At 49.1% G+C, this 21,448-nt stretch overlaps 1 protein-coding gene across 8 annotated transcripts in view; it reads right to left on the bottom strand.

Annotated features, from left to right (window-relative positions):
* The window catches only part of LOC126544884 (uncharacterized), a 274,212-nt gene that overhangs the window by 40,000 nt on the left and 212,764 nt on the right, over positions 1–21,448 (bottom strand). For all 8 annotated transcript variants that reach the window (XM_055077879.2, XM_050192408.3, XM_055077880.2 and 5 more), the window contains exon 27: positions 12,456–12,595. In XM_055077879.2, the coding sequence (XP_054933854.1) occupies positions 12,456–12,595 (140 nt within the window). The remainder of the gene's footprint in view (positions 1–12,455; positions 12,596–21,448) is intronic.

The raw sequence follows: 21,448 nt of genomic DNA, 5'->3' as shown, positions 1-21,448 counted from the left end.
TAGTACACTTCGACCGACGAGCGGTGCCAACATCCCAGAAACCATCACGACGGTACAAGGTCGAAACCACGCGACTTGGGACGTCCAGGACGTCGGCAAAGAAAAAAAGAAGAAAAAAACGTGCCAAGGGGCAAGACGACGGCGCGCGACGAGAGATTTCGCTGCTGTCGAAAGGCACTTTCAGCACACTTCAAACCCACGGCCACAAAGACGACGCAATTTCACGCACGCACCAAAGCGACTTAAGTCGGGAGCACAAAAAACAAAGAGATCGAGAAGGAGGGAGAACCAGCGCGCACACCGCGGGAAACACACCGAAGAAGTTACACGAGATACAAACAGAATGACAACGAACAAGAGAGACTCGGATGACCGCGCGACAAACAGAGGCAGAAGAAAAAAAAAAGACATAATAGGGAGGCGTGCCCCGCGCACACGCAACAACGTCCTTTTCTCGCGCGGGAGCACTCGACGATAAACAGCGCGAGCTGCCGGTCTGGCTTGGCTAGAGGAACGGACTGCGCCCGTTCGCTTGCCGGCGCGGAGAATACGGCGGGAACGCCAGCGCTCGCCGGAGTCACAGCGGAGAACCCCGTCAGATGCGGCGAACGGAACGCATACCGCATCTACGCGAATCTTAGCAACCTCCAGCCATAGAGTTTCTCACTATTACCTAGAGGTAAATCTGGCGCTGCTGCGCTGTGGTACACGCATGGGAATGCCGGTATATTGTGACTTCGGATTGACGTCGTTCTCGGAGAGCCAGGCAAGCACCGTTCCGTCTGTCACAATGGTTAATTTTCTACTAAAACAGCACGTAAAAAGCTGTTTTAGCTTTATTATTATACAAAAATGTGTTTTGCTTACGTACGAGAACTTGTTATTGCATGTACAACTATATGAAACGTAAAAAGTATCAGCGGGCCGCTAAAACTGGCGGACAGACGACAAGATTTGTGCTCGCTTTGGAACAGTTTGTCGTCTGTTCTAGCTTTTCTTCGCTTCGTTATGCATTGCAGGTGAGTAAACTTCACTGGAAGATATAATATGCCTGAATTAAAACATTTCACGAAGATTTTACTTTAAGAACGCGTTATTTGTGTAGCCATATCCACGTTTTAGACGAAGCCTCTTACACCAGCAACCAACACAAGCCTCGCAGACACATATACCGTCATTCCCATGACGGCACAGGGTTCCTTAGGAAACGACGGTGGCGCCAGATTTCCCTCTGATGTTATAGTGAGATACTCTATGCCTCCCGCAGCCCTTATTCTCCAAACGGGTTGAAAGTTCGGCAAGGTGTAGTGATTCGTGTCCATATAGAAGTACAGTGCGAGGAAGACAGCACGGAACAGTAAGCGTGTCGTCCCGTCGGTATTGCCTATAATACCACGAGCTGTACGTAGAGTTACAGCTTTTTCTTCACTGCTTCCTACTCTCGTATTTCGTGGTTGTAGTTGTGCATACGGGTATATCCTAGATATTGAAATTCGGCACCCTAGCTCTGATTCGCCGCTGCGACCTCTACGATTGTCTTAAAACGCCAGCTGGAGGAACTGGACAACGTTAAGAACATCCCGAATCTATTTACAGATAATACAGCAGGCACAAATCGGGGCCCTTGAAAGGGTGGAGCTTCCAAGGAGTGTTGTAACAAACGAAGTATATATACCGAAAGGGCAGTGCATGGTAATACACGAACAAAGGTATGTTTACGCAACAGCGACTGTCTAAAGTTATAGCTACAATCTATGCGGGATAGTGAGTTACTCAGGAAACAGGCAGTGTCTCTTTGACTGGATGCATCTCTCCATACGTTGTGCCCCCCCCCCCCAAAAAAAAAAGAACGAAAGAAAAAACAACGCGATGACAACAATCTATATACAATATAACATACTGAAGAAACTTGGTGCCCAAAATTGAGGAAGCACGTTTAGAAATTTAAGCACATGCAGCAGAATATGCGTCCCCATTCAAGCCTTTAGGAGGCGCTGATTTGTACAATGGGTTAGTTAACAATAATTACATTCCGGGGTTTTAGGCACCCAAATCACATTCTGATTATGAGTCACACCGTAGTGGGAGACTGCGGATTAATTTCTACCACGTGATTTCTTTCTCTCCTTTTTTTTTTTTTTTTTACCATGCTGCAACTGCAGGTTGCACGGGCGGTTTTAACGTGATAATCTCAAGGGTCTCGCTTCGCAGAAAACAAGGCGTCGGCGTCCCGCATCCAGAGTCGGACATCGTTTCGACAAAAAAGAACTACGAACCACGCACACCCAACCATGCAGGCCCTGCATGTGACGCAAGGAAGTTACTGAACTAATTGAATTTCTCAGGGCAAAATACGCGGAAAAATCGTAAAGTACGACTTACAGACAACCTACAGACATGATCGCGTCGGATGGGATTTGAATTTACGAGAAAACATTATTCTGTTACGCAAAACCTAAAAAAAAAATATCGCCGATTGACGTTGGCGATATGGTCGCTTGCAGCAGCTGTCACTATTGCAGGAGCCCAGGGCGGCCCCTCTCGTGAAGTTTCGTGCATACACCAAGCATAGCGTGCGCGCCGTCAGCGTTTTTTCCCGGTGAACTTTACGGTTACGTAAGCTGCAGTCTCTGGGAAGCGTGAGAGGCAGGCAGGGATCTTTGAATGCTATCGCGTTCCACTCTTAAAGGCGAAGCTTAAGCGTACCCCAAATTTTGGACTTTTGCCCCACCCCCGATCAAAATGCAGCCGAAGAGCCCACGATTTGATCCCGCGACCTCATGCTTAGAGCAGCGTAACACCAAAGCCACTACGCAAACATGGCGGGCAATGAGCTAGTTCGACGTTATACTCGTATGTATGTATGTATGTATGTATGTATGTATGTATGTATGTATGTATGTATGTATGTATGTATGTATGTATGTATGTATGATTATTATTATTATTATTATTATTATTATTATTATATCGCTTGTGCCGTGTCCCGTGCGGACGTAAACGGAGACTGCTACATTCGAAAATTTACGGTCACCTCGCTTTCTAAACGCCAACAGCTGGCATCCGATCCTTGCTCGCCTCTCTACATTTACGACTTTTTTTTTTTTTTCCCTGCTAAGTCGCCAGCCCGAGCTAATGAGCGTTTGTCAGATTACGGTGTCGCCGCATACCGGTCCTCTGATAGAGATCGGATACGCCGCCGGGGTTAAGGTCACCAGCGCGCGGCCGTTCTGGCGGGGAAAAACGCGCGAATATCGGCCGGGACGTGGGACGCCTGTGCTGCGCAGGCGAATTAAGCGTAGGAAAAACGAGAAAAAAAGCTAAAAAAAATTAAATTATGGGGTTTTACGTGCCAAAACCACTTTCTGATTATGAGGCACGCCGTAGTGGAGGACTCCGGAAATTTCGACCACCTCGGGTTCTTTAACGTGCGCCTAAATCTAAGTACACGGGTGTTTTCGCATTTCGCCCCCATCGAAATGCGGCCGCCGTGGCCGGGATTCGATCCCGCGACCTTGTGCTCAGCAGCCTAACGCCATAGCCACTGAGCAACCACGGCGGGTCGAGAAAAAAAAAAAAAAAAGAAAGCTATCGCACAAGTTGGACCGCTACACTGGCGTGGGCGTCTGCGCCCTAGCAGCCCCCCCCCCCCCCCCCCCCCTCCCTCCCCCTGTGTACATAAAGCCCTGTTTTCCATGAATAAAATTCAGTTGAAGTCCGGCGTTCGTGTGGTCTTCCTCTTCTCGTCCGTGTTCAATTGTGCGCTGGAACGATGTTGCATAATGCCAATCACAACCAACTAGCCCAGCTGTCCATACTTAGCGTTCGGACTCGCTTGTCACGAACCCTTGTCCTCTGTGCGGAAGCCCTTTATAACGCGTTCTAGAAAAGCTCAGCGCCCTAAAGCAAGTCGTCCGCCTCCCAACGCCATTAAGATAACAGTGCTTCAGTCATTCATTGGTTCGTTCTATCGACCAATCAATCAATCAATCAATCGAAGTGTTTATAGGTAGCGCAAACGTGCTCTTTGTTCGAGCGAATCTCGCATGGGTGGCGCTAAACATTCACTCATGAAAGCCAGGAATACTCGGCTAATTTATTGTTACTCTTTACGTCCCATTATTGACGGCTTGACATACTGAAGGTTACCCATTGCATGTCGGTAAGACTAACTCAAAGCTACAACTTTCAGAAAGGAAAGAAACGAAACCACGATGATGAAAAAAAAGAAAGAAAAGACTGGGCGTATTCCACGCGCATGGCGGTGGGAATCCGTACTAAGCGACGCTTTCTTCGACGCTTACGCAAAAGAGCGCGCAGAATTACCCACGTTGCAGCTGACCTGCCGACACTCGGTTGCTTCTGATACCCTATTCGAGCCTCCACTTGTAGCACGCCACAAGAAACCGGAAGTTGCGACGGCACAGTGGCGCCTTCTAGGGGGCGGTAGCATCGCATATGGGCAAGGGTAGTCGGTGGCGGCCTATTGTGTAGAGTGGTATAGTGGGCAACGGGTAACGGGCTTGTGTGTTCTCGACAGGACACGGTAGACAGCAGCAGCCAAGTACTCGCAAAACGGAGGGGGGGGGGGGGGGGGGAGGGGGGCAAAGAAGACACCATTTCATAAAAGCGTGGGAAGTGCGACACCCAAGGCATTAGCGACGATCGTCGCTAAGCATCGTCGCGTTCGTTTTGCGTTTTCGTTTTTTTTTTCTCTCTCTCTCTTTTCGCTCCACCTCTCGTCGCGTAGTGGGCGGCTTCGTCGACGCTAATGTCTCGCCTCGGGCAATCGGTGTCACGGGCATATGCGGCACATTCCTGAGGCGCTCGCACAACGTATACACCCCTAGCGGTCACGAAGTGACCTAAACACCGGGTTGTGTGTAGTACCTACAAAAAAAAAAAAAGAAAGCTGCGAAGGGGGCACAAGCACAACTCTAGCGCGCATGCGCCTCCCGTACAGAACGGGGGCAGCCCCCGAGCCACGACCTCACCGAGGAAGCACAAACACCCACCTTACGAAAATGCTTCAGGCGATAACGCTGCTGTTTTCATCGGACGGGAAATTCCCCAAGCGCGAATGTCTCGTCCCTGCGAGTGATTGCCCCCCTGCAAACCTTAGCCACACCCACGGCTATTTGAGGAGACTACCGGTTTCTTTACGCGAAAAAAGATATAAATACAATCCTGCGGTTTTTACGTACCAAAGCAACAATCAGATTACGAGACGACATACCGTTTAGGCACTGGATTAATTTTGGCCGCCTAGGGCTCTGTAACGTGCTCCCAATGCACGATGCACACACTTTTCTAAACCTTTCTTTTTTTTTTCTCATTCCGGAGCTATCGGAATGCGGTGGCCGCGGTCGGGATTGAATCCGAGACCTCGCGCTCAGCAGCGCAACGTATGGCCATAGCTATTAAAGTCCCGCGGCGGGTTTCTTATGCGAAAAAAAAAAAAAATGTGCGCACGGAGAAATACCACCCACACGCGACTCACACGTGCCCATGTTTTAGGAGGAGTTGCTGCCGTGCACCAATTCACCCAGCAAAAAGTTCTAAACTATCACTCGTGCCTATCAGTTCCTACGGTGAAAGGACAGATCTGTCTATGTATACAAATCGGAAAGCCCTCATAGCGGGCCCCGCCAATCGTTGCTTGGAGACTAAGAAAATCGTCATCTTGTTTTCTTTTCGCCATCTTCCGCGTCACCTTCTACACAGCCCTCAATGTTTTGAAAACAACGCGAATGTTGTTCCCACCAGTAAAGCACCTTATCGCCATGTCATCGTCGTCATGCCTTCATCAGTCATCTTCTTGGTCGTTGGCTCAAATATATCGCTTGTACTGAATGACACTGAGGGCTTTAGTGTTAATCTTACTATACAACATTTCGCTACCATTCTCGTTAAATCATACGAAACCTGCACTATCGTGTTGAGGGCAAGATACCTTTTCAGGAAACATCTTTTATCCGCACTTCTCGCGAATGAAGACATAAACCGAGCATACGTGTGCCATACTTTTCAAACCGGAAATACAACGAGCGAAAGGTTTGGCCCACTGGTGTATACATTGCACGTGGCGGGCAGTTGATCCTGCGCCAGGATCACGGGTACACCGCGCTACCCAGAAGGCAGAGCCCATCAGGAAGGAGCCACCCCGATTTGCAACACCGTTGACGCCATGGAAGGTAGATACGCAAAAAAAGAAAGGGGGGGGGGGGGCGGTAATTAAGACTGAAGAGAGCGGAAATGGCCTAAAAGATGTCTTGTGCCATTATGTTTTACTTCCGGTTTCGTTATATATACGCGCCCAGAGGACCGGACGGTAATTAAACGTGTCTAAGCGACACTATTTATCGTTCGAGGCCGATCGATGTGACCCGGTGATCGGGAGCCAGATGGGGGAGAAAAGGAGAAAAAAAGTATATGTATCTGAAAGAAAGGCGGCAATATTTCATTCCTCTGCTTTCGATGCGCATTACTTTGCCTGCACAGAAGCTTTATTTATTGTTTCTTTTGTTTTCATCCCCACAAAATGACGCCCGGTCACCGCCAGATGCAAATGGCAGCCGAAGCAAGGCGGAGCGCTAGCAAAGCACCGAGGAGAGCCTAAAAAGAAGTCAGAAAGAAGTACGAACGAGAAGAAGAAAAAAGAAAGGAACCTAGGAACTAAAACATAAAAGAAATTAGAAATGGGTAAGGTCCTTTTTCCATTGTATTCGAAGAAAGAAGTAAAAAAAAAATAAGCTCTCAGCTCCGTGTGCCGCCCCATGCGATCGATACTCCCAGAGTTCAGTTTTCGCGAAAGATCTCTTTCGAGAAGGCAAAGGAGTGGTGCAGAATAAATCGCCAGAGAAGAATAAACACCGAGATCAAATAGACGCTCAACGCTGCGTAACCCATCCGAACAAAGTGGAAGCACTCCCCGCTGGCTCAGCAGCAGCAGCGGCACCAGCCAGAGAGAGAAATCCGCCTACTCACAAATGGTGCATGTCCTGCACAAGACAGGAGCGACAGCGTCGCCAGCTTTTCTCGCTCGCGGACAGAATCGCATATATCAAGGTCGGGGAATGGTAATCGGCCGCTTCGCGGACTAGGAGCGGATGTTACCACGCGCGCATATACGTACTGTCGCGCACGGACTGCGGAGAGGAAGTTCGGGAAAGAGGGACGCATATTATACTGTGAAATTTCGAGCAACCGGTTCATATATAATTTCTGGCTTCCGACGGGTACGTCCCTGCGCCCTCGGGTACGTTGTAGAGCAAGAGGAAAACCGCCGCCGACCCATTCTTGGCCTGAGCAATACAGTCCCACGCACCTGCAACGAAATGACCTGCGCAGCAAAATGACGTCCATAACGAAATGACGTGTATAACGAAGGATTTCGTACGTCACGGCTGATTTGCTATTTAAGCCTGCGCACCTTCTACAGCAAATACCACGACAACGAGTCTGCCTGCACAACTAAAAAATGTTGAGAAACTCTACGGACGGGCATCTGCTTTCTTCTGATGATGATAGCGTGCTGTTGGTTTGGTTTCAGTGTTAGTAGCTGCGCAGCATCGCCGGAAGGAGGGCTTCGCTCTTACGCATGCTTTGGCGCAGGCGCGGCGCAACTGACGCAGCTGTTCCACCACTGCATCTTATCCAAAACCAGGTGACGCCAGGTGATGTCCAAAAGGCGTGCACCGACATCTTGATGGCAAAAGTCGCCATTCGCAGAGTGTAAGGTAGATGGCGCCACGAGGTCATCATCGTCAGTATAAAGGGTGATATTCTAGCAGACTAAACGTTGGCAGTTGGCAGTAGAGTAAATTAGGTCACGTAGAATGTTGGGCGGATAACCGGTGGCCTGTTAGATAAACAGAATGCGTACCAACGATCGGGAAACGCGCTCTATACGGTGGCGGAATATTAGGTGAAACGGAAAAATTCAGGAAATTCTCATATACGCATACAGCCCGCCCTACATTCGGCACTATTACCGGCGTCTCCCGGCGCTGCGTCTATCGGCGTCGGCGCACGAACGGCGCACGAACGGCGCAAGGGAGGGTGCCCAGCCACACGAGAAGCGCGCAGACCACGCGCGTCACGAGAACTGCTTTCTCGTATTTGTCCGAGCATCGCACGCAGGCTTGCGTAGCGCGACAGACATCTCGGGACGTTTGCTGGAGACTTATTGCAACGTCTGGGGACTTTTTTGCTGGGGACTCTTGCTTCGAATGTACAGGCGCCGACAAAAGTGGTATACTCCACGCAGCGAGAGCCGGAGCAGCGGCGTCGTTGGACATTTTGGCGAACTGAAGCACGAAACATTGACACGAGTCAAGCGACATGCCTGCAGATAATAAAGGGCACGCATTGGCTGTCTCGATCCCAGATGCTGCCTGTAGATGGCGTTGCGATGCAGTTTGCCGTTGCTCCGGCTCCCGCTGCGTGGAGTATACTCCTTTTGTTGGCACCTGTACGTTTGTTTGGGTACTAGGGGGAAGACGGCACGCCTTGCTCCTCCATGTAAGCGCCGCCTAAGCTTCCGTCCAAACGGGATCATAGTGACCGATACAGAGCCCGCAATGACGAAGCGGCCGTTGTTTGTCCTCGGTGGATGGCTCGTGGCACTGTGGCGTACGTCGCATAAGGTTTGCCGCTTTGCAGCGCGTCTTCGGCACGCCCTGCCAGTGGCACGGCCGGCGGAGACGGGAGCACTACGTGCACAGGAAGTGGACGCTACGAGCGCACTTCCTTTGATCCGTCGTCCGGGTCGCGCTGCCCGGCCTTAGAAATACGTTAAGTCAAGAACTCGCCCATCTTGCTGTGTTAATCTAACTATAACATCAGTTACAGGTTTCCTTCAATTTATTACGGAAAGTCATTTTCCAGAAGCGTGGGGCTAAAAGGCAGCATATCTGTCTCGACGTGGTCCCGCGGGCCCCTGGCAACACTCGCGTGTTACACAACTAGAAATACTAAATGTGACATGAGCATCAGCAGGCGACATACACTGCAAGAACGTATAAATCTACAACAGTAATAAGATGGCCAACCAAACAGACATTAATATCATAAGAACGATCTCGATGAAAAACTGAGAAACAGCAGCAGCCAACGTAGCAACTACGCGAGCCAGTGCCCACGCTTTCACTCCTCGCAGAGCACGTGTCCATCCATTCCCTTTATCCGGGTACAGTCGCCAAGCATTGCTGCAATGCGTGTCACGTTCCAATGGGGGCGGGACCCCACAAAGAGCGAAACACTGCCACACACCGACGACGAGTGGGCAGCCGACCATTTTTTTTGTTTGTGTGCGTGTATTCTTTCTTCAAATCCCGGATCTCTCCACTTCACGAGTTTTCCTCGGCGTCGCTCATTCATATTCTAAGAGTCGCCCGGAGGAGGCTAAGCGGAAGGGGAGATAACTCGGCGACCAGCTCTCTAGCTCAGCTAATGCCCCGGTACACAGGCAGGGAGGTGGTGTAGATGCCAATGTTTTAAGGCGGCATGCTGTTCTTCCTTTCTTTCTTGCTTGCTTTTTCTTTATTTATTTAAGACGCGAAACAACAATTAGAACGCATCCTAAGGCTTTTTAGCTTTCTTGATGCCAGCTCCAGATAGGCACACTTTCAACGTTATCGTGGCTTTAAGGCATGAAAACCTTACATTTGAGAAACAGAAGGGGCTCGTTTGGTGTCCCGGACACGGCGACGAGAATCCGCAAAGGAGAAAAAAAATAACGTAAATAAGGGCAGCAAGATTACCAAAACACGACTAGGTTAGCTAGTAGGACGAACTAATAGCCAGCAGCGCGTCCCATGTCTCCTTCGTCACGTGTTTGCCACTGTTAGCTCCCAAACCAAGGTTACACTATGAATGTACACACGCGGTAAACTACACTTGCACTTTATAACGAACCCTTTGCCTGGCGGGCTGTTTAAGGTCGGCAAAGCTGCCACGAAAGCGCGGCAACTTCACTGAGACGTGACCGCTTGCCCACGAAGCCAAGCAGCAAGTATTCTTCTAGAACCGTCACAAAGACTAACGCTAACTACACAACGGACCCCGTTCTGCCCTGCACTAACAACAGTCCGAGAATAACTTGCCGTGCACCTTTTTCGAGTTCCACGGCGGCCCCGCACCTATAGTGCTAACGAACGCTCTTTTTTTCGGGAGCAGCCCGCACGATTCCCCCCGACTGATGACGCCCCGGAGGATTTCGTAGCCTCGCCTGCGGCGCGCGAATTCGGGCAAATGACAGGATGGCGTGATTGTTCCTGCGGACTCCATGACGCTCTGTACACAGAAAGTCGCGAAGCGGGGCACCGCACAAAGCAAACGGTGAATGCAGGACTAAAAGAGCAAGCAGGAAAAGGAAGGAAAGAGAAAGAAAGAAAGTCAGCTTGGCTTGGAAGGGTGCAGGTCGGCCAGATGAAAGTTTCTCCACCTCCGGTAACTTTCCCGGGAGAGAAAACGAAAATAAAGGCCCCAAACGAAGCGAAACTGTGCCCATCGACCGGAGATAGTTTCCTTGGCCTCCCAAAAATGCCGCAGCGGTGTAGCCTTCAATTTCATTGCCTCCCACGGCCGCCCGGCACCTCTCTCTCTCTCTCCCACATAAGGGAAAGTACAATAATAAAGTGCTGAGAAAGCTCCCAGCGGTATCGGTATACAACGCGTGGCCAAATCCCAGCCCGCGCAGTTCTCTCCAAGGCCGTTCCCTCTAAGCCTATAATCGCCAACCGAGCATATTACACACACACACACACACACACACACACACACACACAGAGAGAGAGAGAGAGAGAGAGCTGGTGCATTGGCTCGAACGGCTTGCGCGACCGCACCGCCAGCTGAAGCCGCGAGCCACATTGCAGCTAGGCACTGTGTGCATACGCGCTGGGCCGCTGAAGCCATACGCATAAAGGAAGCCTTATATACGTCATAAGCGCCGCGTTGCACCGACGTTGGTTGCGCCCTCTGGTGGCATGCAGGGTAAACTCGGCTGCGATGCGCGATGTACGGCGAATGTCGCCGCGACAAAGCCCAACGAAAGCGGCACTTGTGCAAGTTAATTGCAGAAGAGAGGGGGGCGGGGCTGCGCAAACGTACAAAGAATGCAGTCAAAAAGAGAAAAGACAAAGACACACTAGCACTGTGCATTTTTGCTTTCTGCACCTGTTGCAGAGGTGCGCAGTTTCCTCTAAGAAAGCGTAACAAAGCCGACAGCGCCGCACACACGAACGCGCCAGCCATTACGCCATAATTATCAAGCGTTCTAACTACGGCGTTTCGATAGCAAGCATTCCCGCAAGACGCAAGCCTCTGAGAGACACTGAACTATCTTGAGTTGACTCTAAATTAATAGCTCGAGTTCACGGGATATCGAACATTTAAGGCGTGTTTTGTGTGTGCTTTTATTTCACCCTGTCATATAGTATGTTATACACCTGGAGTATAGCATACCAGCTAGAGTAGTAGCTACAGGCTGACCTCTGCAGCTACCGTAAAAGTTTCATTCTCCGGGAATTTCACACGCCGTGTCCAGCCAATGCGGGCCAGATTTATACAACCAGAGTGTGGAGAAATCTCGTCGAATTCTAGCATATGAATTTACCACTATGAACAGAAAATTTCGTTACAGAAGTGGCCAAGTATGCACGCCAGTATAGTGCGGCGAACTTATATCAATACACTCGCTCATACCAGGTTCAAAAAACAGTTTGTGGTATTAGGCAGCGTGGGGGTCAGCCACTCGTGGGCGGCGTAAGTAGGAATGCAGGCCTGCCAACCTTAAAGTCAAATACTGTATAGTCGAAGCCTTACAATACCAAATTTTCATTACATGTACTAAATAACTGTTTTATAACTCCTGATGGCGACCTATTAAAATAACCCACAGACTGTTCCGTGGGGACGCCGTGAGCGAGCACTTCTAAAATGTTCGGCGTCATAAACCGAAATATCCGCGTCAGTTATTCGTGAAATATTAATGTGACGATGGCCGAAAGTTCGGTTTACCGTCGTACAGTGGTTGAGTGAAGCGAGCGGCGGTACTGCGGGTGTATGTCCAAATAATCGAGCAGATCCGAAGAACCCGGCTCGTAACATCCGCCTGCGCGCCTGGATTTAGAGATTTCTCGAAAAGGATTCTGTTCTATATGATCTGGACGTACATGGAAAATCGTGAAATCATCGGTCACTGAACAACAATCGCGAACGATATCCCCCCAAAAAATCGGGCATTTTACGATAAAATCGTAAAAATTGGCAGGTACGTATTTTTCGGAAAGAAATACAAGCGAACTAAAGGCATATTTTTCTACATTCTACCGGCTCAGCTTGACTTTGCATTCCTCGATTAAACCGTCTCCGGGGGATCGGCCCAGATTACTCGCGCAGTCCACGCAAAGCCGGGAGGGTAAAATAGCCCAAAGGAAGAGGCCGCCACTGACCCTGGCGAGTCCTTGGAGACTCCCTGAGAGGCGAGCACCACGTCAGAGAAGGAGGGAAAGGCCTCCAGACCCTCCAGGCTGCCCTGGGCGGACTCCGTCTCGGGTCGCTCCAGCATGAAGGTGGTCTTCTTCAGAGGAACCTGCGCGTTGGCAAAGGGAAGGAACAAGGCGTAAATTATGTTTGCCTCCTTTCTCGGCGGGATCGTAACACGAACACAAACGAGACGCGTTAGTTGTCCGAGTGTTCAATACTACTTTACGGGCTTTAATGGGGCCAGGTTAGGGCGGAGTGAGTGTGGTCACAAGGCACAAACTACGCACGTACCGTGGTGTCTAAACGTGATGTCTAAAGAACTAAAAAAAGAAATGCACGCACTTCTCGTGCTATCAACTGAGAGGGACGTATAACGGCGACAGCCTAAGCGGAATTTTATCGCTTGATCACCTCGCACCGGATGGATGGATGGATGTTATGAGCGTCCCCTTTGGAACGGGGCGGTGGGTTGCGCCACCAAGCTCTTGCTACTATATGCTGCCTGATATCCTACCTAGGTTAGGTAGGATAGGAACAGGGGGCGCTGTGGGTGGGAGAACCACCCACAGCGCCCCCTGTGGGTCGTTCTCGGGCTTCGCGCCGCCGGAACTTTGGGCGAACACTGTCGTTCTCGCGGTTACGTTGCGTGCTCACGCGACTGTTTGGATGCATCTAGCAGCAGTGACCGAGAATAAATGGAGTTCATCAGCTTTTAGTTCCGACGACGGAGGAGACGCGGGCAGGGCCACCTGGCAGAAAACGTTCTTTTTTTGTAACTCGTGTTCCTTGCGACCGTTGAAACCTTTATTATAGGCAACTGATTACTGTTGAAACGTCTCGTAGGTTTCAAATTTTCTTCCTTTCTATCTTCTTCGTGTGTTAACAACGCGACAATGCAAATGTTCTGTCCAGTTATCATAAATAGTGTTCCTCGCAAACATTATATATGCCCTAACATTTGTTTTTAAAATTATAATATTTAGAAAGTACAATTTAGCTTTCCACTGGTTTATAGCACGACATTGTAACCATAATACAATAAAAAAGTCGTTACTAACGCCATCAAAAGGTGGCCAATCTCCCCATGGTAAGGAAAGTTGAAATCCTAAAGACATGTGAAAAGTATACTACATTTATACTCCTGTGTCCATCTTATTCTTACCCTTTGTAGTGAAGTGTTTGACGAAAACTCGTCTGGCGAGGAAACATATTGGTGCCAAAATAACGTGCACTCGCCAATAATAAAAGAAATATAAAGAACAGACGCTTCGGGCCCCGCATGGGTCCCTTGATCCTAATGAAGATATAAGCATGGGTGCGCGGCTGATGCTTATATCTTCATTGTGATCAAGGGAGCCGTACGAGGCCCCGAAACGTCTGGTCTTTATTTTTCTTTTATTTTTGGCGAGTGCATGTTTTCTTGGCACCAATTCTTACCTTTCATAAATACGTAACCTGACGAAGATAAAGCAGTTGTATAAGTTTGGGCCCCGTTCGTTTGCATGTGCCGTACATAGCGCAGGAAGAAAGTATGAGAACATTACGCTTTCAGACACATTTTTTGCGCTTGCGCACTTGATGAAAGCTTCAATCGCTCTGAGGTCCAAGTTGTCACGGACTGAGTGCGCCTGCTGCCTTAAGCCACGCCAATCCACGACAGTGACGAGCCCGCCGCCCGTGCGTTACCAAAAAGGCCTTTTCCCTCGACATTGAAAAGCAATCCCAAGGAAACCAAGATATGTATATGGGCCGCCGGATCCCGTCCTTTCGGGCGATGACGATGTATCTGTGAAACGGAAGTATGCGGGACACCTCAGGGCAAACCGCCGCTGTGCTATAGATTGTATAGGAAAACGCTGATTGCTCGCTCCTTTGATGTGATGTCTGGAGGAGGGCCCCGTAAAACTTCACTCAACGGTAATTATAACTAACAGATATAGTTGATACGACGTACAACCCAGGGAGACGTTTCCCCTCAGCACTAAACACAACTAAAGGACCCGCGGTGCGGCAGCCCAGTGGCTATGACGTTGCGCTGCTGAAGCTCAAGTTGACGGGTTCGATCTCCGCCGCAGCCGCCGCATTTCGATGTGTGCTAAGTGCAAAAACGCTACAGTGGTGTATTTACATTTAGGCGCACGTTAAAGAACCACAGGTGACCAGGTGACCTTCCCTGCCTCTCCCGATTCACGATATATACGTATCCACAGCGGAGCGTTTCACGCGGCGTGCCCATTCGACAAGCCGCGGACGCCACAGCGCCGGTATACTCTCTCTCTCGAGCCGCTGACAACTAAAGCGGAGCAACCTACATTGACACACCTGGCCGAGCAGTCACGCGTCCAGACCGTGGGTATACCCGACGATCCGACACCGCGACGACAGACATCCGTCAACATGTAAGGCGGCGGCTCACCACCCGTATAGAGAGCCCAGAGTTGCCCGCCTGCAAGGGGCCCCCTAACGAAAGGCAAACACGGAACCATCCTCGCGAGTAGACACGAGCGCGTGGATACGTAACGGCCCACAACTGTGTTCCTTCCGCGAAGACAGAGTCGAAGCAGAGCCTCCAAGCCACGTGACTTCTTGCTGCTGGCTATGGCTACAGGCACGAAGTAATGGAGACACAAGCAAGAGCGCTTGTTAACCGTGTTAGTCACAAGCGACCTTGTTAACGACATACTGCTCGTAGTGGCAACTACGCGTGACGTATTTCGGCATGTACGTCGGGCGACGTCGGGCGTCGACGTGCCATTGTGTCTGGCGATAGGCTTCACGACAGCCAAATCTATGAAGACGACGGTTCGCGTATGGATTTGTCTCATTTTTGTACTTGTGGCTGCAAACATGTCTTGTGACGTTACATACTGCGTACTATACTACATTCCTCATTTCTACGCACTCATACAGTTTTCTAAACAAGGCAACTCAGACTTCCGCGAACGTGCATAAGCATTGCCTGAACAAGAAATAGACTAAGATTACCTTATTTTAGATCCCCACTCTAGGTATAATCGAAATCTAAAGTAGCAGCGCATTTTTCAAGGGTGTCAACTGAACTGAACTGAACGCCATAAGTATCAGAAAGAAACTGTGCTCAAAATGGCAAAACCGGTTGAAGTGCTGTTCCTAGATGCTGCTGAAGGGACACTAAAGGCAAATACTAAGTCAACGTGGACTGTTTAATACCATTCCAGAAATCTCGCCACGCTCGTTTCGTGCCAAGAAAAGACCTCGTTTACGGGAAAGTTGCATCTGAAGGGTCCGAATACCTTCTTCGAAATTCAAATCTCCCGCCACCGAACACGGAGAGTGGTGACGTTGCATACGCCATCACCCCCCATTTGCTGCCGTCGGTGAGTAAAACGGCGCCCGACAGACGGCGATACCGAGCCAAGACAGAGCGGCGGATACGCCGCTGCAGCTGCTTTTTCGTCAAGTGGCACTGACCGTTCGGGCATCCCGCGACATCACATGGAAGTTGAATTCTCTGCTACTTGCAGTTTGTGCGAGTTTCGCAAGCCAGCAAAACCAGCGCAGCACTACACGATAATGAAACTACTGAAGCGCGAAAGCGTGGGCGGCGCAGAGTCTAGCGAAAACGAAACCTTTCGACCCCCGCGTCGTTCGAAAGGGTAATTTCAATTACTTTTTTTTTCTCTAAAAATGAAATACAACTCGACAAGTAGAATTTTATTTCGTCTTATAGTACACTATACAAGGATGTTTTTGGAGCGAGTAGTTGAGTACTAGCGACAGAATTTAACTGAGGAGTGCTTTCGTCATCGGGCAAACACTAGAATGTCCCGCTGGATCTCCAATCATGTCCTATATTTACCTCAATTTCTCGATTATTAAGGCTCTGTTCGCGATAATAGTGACGCCTTAGAGATTCACGAGCATTAACCTATGACTTTAGGTTGACTTAATATTTGTCTTTAGTCTCCCTTTACCATAAGCGTCCTCCATCAATGTGGTTATAAAAATGTGGCGTTACCCACTGTTATTGTTCACAAGTACGTAACAATGAGTCGATGTCCCCTTACATTATTTCTGCTAATTGTTGTGTACCGACTCTGAAACATAAACGTGGGTAGTTTTGTGGGTATACACACGTAAACGCACAACCAAGAAAGCGAGCACGTACGCAAGTTATTCAAGGCTGTCACGCACAAGTTAAAACCTGCCACTCAAGAACAAAAAAAAAAAAAATCAGTTTTGCCATCAGAGCGAAGCAAAGAATGCGATAGCAACATGCTAGAATATTAACACGAAGCGTAAGACTCGAAGCTGTACTGGCAGTATAAATTGCAGTAAACGTAAGCTGACTAACACGTGTGGTGTTGCGCGTGTAGACACGCGAACAGAGAAAATTCGATGACCGCGAGCAGCATCGGTTAGAACTACGGGGTCGTGTCGGCATTGCCGCCTTGTGTTGACCTCGCATCCCCGTACTGCAGCAAGCTCACGGCGGGGACGGATTAATTTTTGTCACTAATTTTTGTAACAATGATTCTCGCAAGGATGTCAGACCTGGTGCGAGCGACTTTCGTGATATAATAGCGTGGCAATACAACCCACAAATACTGCATACCATATTTATTGGGATAGCAATCATATGGACTTTCGAAGCTGATTTTCGCCGTCGGCGTCGCCGTGAAGCTCCGCATATATTTAGGTATATGGATATACTATATGCCATACTATATGTGATTAAACAACAACAGCCCTTGAAACTTCAGCTGTCGTAGGGGTGACTTTGCACCGAGGAAAAATAAAACGACCAGAACAACAGTCACGTAGGCCCACACGTTCGGCACTGCGGGTAACAGTGAAGCAGGAAAAAAAAAAGGTAACGAACGCACCAAACAACCTCAACACTTTGGCTGCACTTTGGGTGATCTTCATCACGAGAAACAAAGCGAGAGACACGTGTACTGTATTCGACACAAACAGGTGAACCACGTAAAACCGCATAGAATCTGCCACGACGCACCATTATATATGTACACAACAAAAATACATGGATGCCACCACCATGAAGTAAAAATAATGCAAAGGTACCGTTCGGTAATAAGAGCAGACTTCGAAAAGTGATCAATGTCCCTGATCATGTTCTTGGGTCAAAGAAACACATACAGAAACCTCCAATACAAGGACTGACGACAGGGACTGTGGCGAACGCGGACTGATTTCGAAATATTTGAGAAAAACAGTACAGCAATATGAAAATTCAAAGCCGTAACGTTTAACTTTGTAGAAATGCGTATCTCGCATCATGTTGCGATAGGCGCAGAAGTGGGACGACCCAAGGGACGTATTCTGCAACGATCACTTCGGCGATGCTATCGCCTTCGCGTGACGCAATGCTCAGCCGTGCCAATCAACTCATCCTATTTTGCTCAACCAGCCAATCAGCGCACGCCTAACGGCTCAGGCGATATACTATCGCCGAAAATGATCCGTCGCAGAATACGGGCTCGTTTTACGCGATCGCGTTTGCACACGTCAGGACGTTTTGAAAGAGAGTGCATTAGGAAAGCAAACGTGAACGTTACCCCCTAGGTTCCTGGGTCGTCATACACTTCCAACAAACTATACAGCTGATTGCGAGCGCTCAATCAGGCCAACGAATACTGCCTTAAGGAAAGCGCCAAAGGCACGTACATGTGTGGCAACGTACGAGACGTGCGGATTATATATATGAGGGAACCGCGAAGCCAGAAATAGCGGCATTCGCGTAGCGGACCTTGCAAGACGGTATATCATTCCGGACGAGACGACGAAGCGAGACGCGACTTGTAGCTTGACAGCCCGCAAACTCGCCGACACGCCCCGACATTAAACGACGCCGTTCTCAAGGTCTCGCCAGTGCTAAGTTTCTCACAGCGTTGGATACTCGCACGGACGGATGAATTTTAGAGAGCTTCAGTTTATCCGAGCCCTTCTTACCGTTTACGGATTACCGGGTGATACCGAAGCCGCGGACGGCAGTAGCAAGGTTGGTAGCGACACCTTGTGAAGATTTTATCCAACTAGAATGTGTTAAAATCTGTCGCGTCACTGCTACAGTCGAAGGAAAATCATAAAGTTACTGCGCGTTGACGATTACCTCGCTGTCAATGTTTTACACCAGCAGATGAGTAGAATATGTGTATCACAGCCGTATTAACAGTGCGTGCTCTCACGTTAGACACAGCTTCACCATATGTCGCCACCAGCGTTGTTGCGATACCCCTCTTCGGTAACCCGGTTTTGCGCAAACATGAATACGTTTACGGCTAAGCTAAAACTCTTTTTTAGCTTGTTCAATTGTCGAAAGTTAAGATCGCGATCAGATAGGTAAAAGGCTAAATAGCGACACATTTAGTAAAAAATTTGGAGGGCGTTAAGCTTTGCCTTTAAGAGTGGAACGCGATAGCATTCAAAGATCCGCGACTGCTTCTCACGTTTCCGGCCACTGCGGCTTACGTAACCTTAATGTTTACCGGGAAACGCTGGTAGCGAACGCTATCACTTTATGATGGAGTATTTCCGTTGAAACGTGGTAATGGCAGTGCTGGAACAGCCGTTTCACCTTTCGACGCAGGACCTGGCGCAGGCAAAAAGCCGATCTGGCGCAGCAGCAAGCACTTTTGGCGCAGGGTCCAACGCACGTGTGCTCAGCCTATACCTTGGAAATGTTAACTGATATGGTCGATATGTTGTGGAGACGGGTTTGCGCGAGGCTCACCCTGCAAGCGTGGTCAGAAAGGACGCGACGCTCCTCGCCAGAGAGGGCACCACAGACACATCGCCAACAAACGCGTGTAACCCAGGATGCAACACAGTGCGACAGTCATAGCTTGTGGGCAAAGCCTCACCGCAAGACCGATCGAGTACGCGCGCTGGGACTGAACATAACAATGCAATATACTCATGTCATGCCACGCACATTAGGAAGTTTTCGAATAGGGGCCGCAAAAAAAAAAAAAAAAAGAGCGTCAGCGCCACTGCGCATGCGCGAAAGGCAGATAGGGTTTTGCGCTTGCGTCGGACACGCTATTTGACCGAAATAACGCTGCGACCGAAGCTCGACCCAAAAGTTTTGCGTCAACGAAGGTGGTGGCACCCTTCGAAGTGGCGACTCTCGCGGCATACCATGCCCATTGGTATTCATTCGCTAATACCATTCTCAATTATACACCACGTGCGATTTTGATCGCCACGGCTGTTTTCAAAAGGCGCTATGACCCATAAACATCGAAAAAGCTTGCCTTTAATCCAAAAATGCAAAATCCTCCTTCGGCAAACTCTGCGGTACCAAGCGGGTTCGACCATGAACCAGACGACTCCAAAGGGCATATAGTTTCTCACTATACGTGTACAGTGAGAAACTGAACGAGCCTGTGCTGCCTTCTATGATGGCGATGATAGCGTGCTGTTGGTTTTGATTTCAGTTTTGCTAGCTGCGAAGCATCGAAGGAAGGAGGGTTTCGCTTCACGCATGGTTTGGCGTTCCCGGCAACTTTCAGCTAAAATGCCGTTTTGGCACAGGATAGAGCAAAGGATCGCTCTCGGCGCAGTTTGGCGCAGGTGTTCCGCCACTGGGCAGTGGCTGACGCCTTCAAGATTGTTGTTCGACTTATTTTCTCAGTATCAGGAACGACCAACCTCTGCGTGCAACAATGCTGCAACTTTTTTTTGTCCTACCATGTCGCGATTTGCGACAAGGTGCAGTATACAGTCGAGCACCTCGACAACGAAAGCCTCTATAACGAAATGACCTGTATTACGAAGTAATAAATCTGTCCGGGTTCTGTTGTGAGCTGCGTGGTGTGCGACCTTCTACAACGAAGTGACCAGTATAGCGAATTATTTAGGAGGCCCTAAGTACTTCGTTATAAAGGCGTTCGAATGTAGTTATCTGACAAACACGGGTACAATACATACAGAGGTGCTGCGAACGGTTATAGCCAGCAAGAGAACTAGAACCTACGACAAAAACAAAACCGCCGTCATGGTTATGACAAACCAACAGACGACAAAAGCGAAGAATACCGACATGCATCCCGACTGGGTCTAGTCGGGACGTTCCCGCTAAATATGGGAAGGTTGGAAACACTACTGACCCGACACTCGGTACACGAGCATTGATGCATTTATTTTTCTGTCTTACACTAGAGGGAAAGGGGTAAGTAGGAGAGCAGCTTAGCGGAGAGAACGCGGCTAACTGCACACACCAACTATCAGGTGCTAAATTAGTGCTTGTTCTTCGTTAACAGAATATATTGAACAATATTGGAAGTGTCTATCGCCGTTTCGCGATTACACCTATACAGCGTCAACAGAGAACTCGGAGATTAAAAACTTCGATCTTTTTTTTTTTTTTTTTGCAACTACGCGTATGCAGGCCTACTACGAACAACCAGCAAGAAGTCAGTCGATTAGCTACAAATATGCCGAACGATATGTCTGGCTTACTAATGTTTATACAAACATCTTGCATATACTTTGTGACCAATAAGACTACATAGTCCTAAATGTTTACGCAGAAGCAGTCTACCTGCCCTCCATAGAAGCACAAACATCTCTACATGCATTATTTGAAGGTTACTTGATCCATGCGCCGTGTCTGTCCAGTTTCGCCAAAGCAGCCTACACTCTATAGGTCTAAATTCATCTAGATTAAGGTTACAACGTGCTCCTTGTGATGTTCCCAATATAGGTAGTACACTTCAAGGCATCCGAAGAAGCCCCAAAAGATGAGGAAACGATCGCAGGCTGCGAGGCGGAAAGCTCGGTGTACACAACACTTGCGTTTCTCTACAGAGGACGTTGCCGCCCACTCTGCCACTGCGGCGAATACTGACTCTCGTAACACGCAATCGCGTGATAGCTAGCTTTTGTGGACATTCGAGGGGCGTCTGCTGCCCCCCAAGAAAAGGAGACGACCACCGTTCCGCCTCGCCTGTGGCGC

This window comes from Dermacentor andersoni, chromosome 10 (assembly GCF_023375885.2).
Source record: "Dermacentor andersoni chromosome 10, qqDerAnde1_hic_scaffold, whole genome shotgun sequence".
Classification (NCBI taxonomy): domain Eukaryota; kingdom Metazoa; phylum Arthropoda; class Arachnida; order Ixodida; family Ixodidae; genus Dermacentor; species Dermacentor andersoni.
This window is presented reverse-complemented; position numbering and strand designations above follow the sequence as displayed.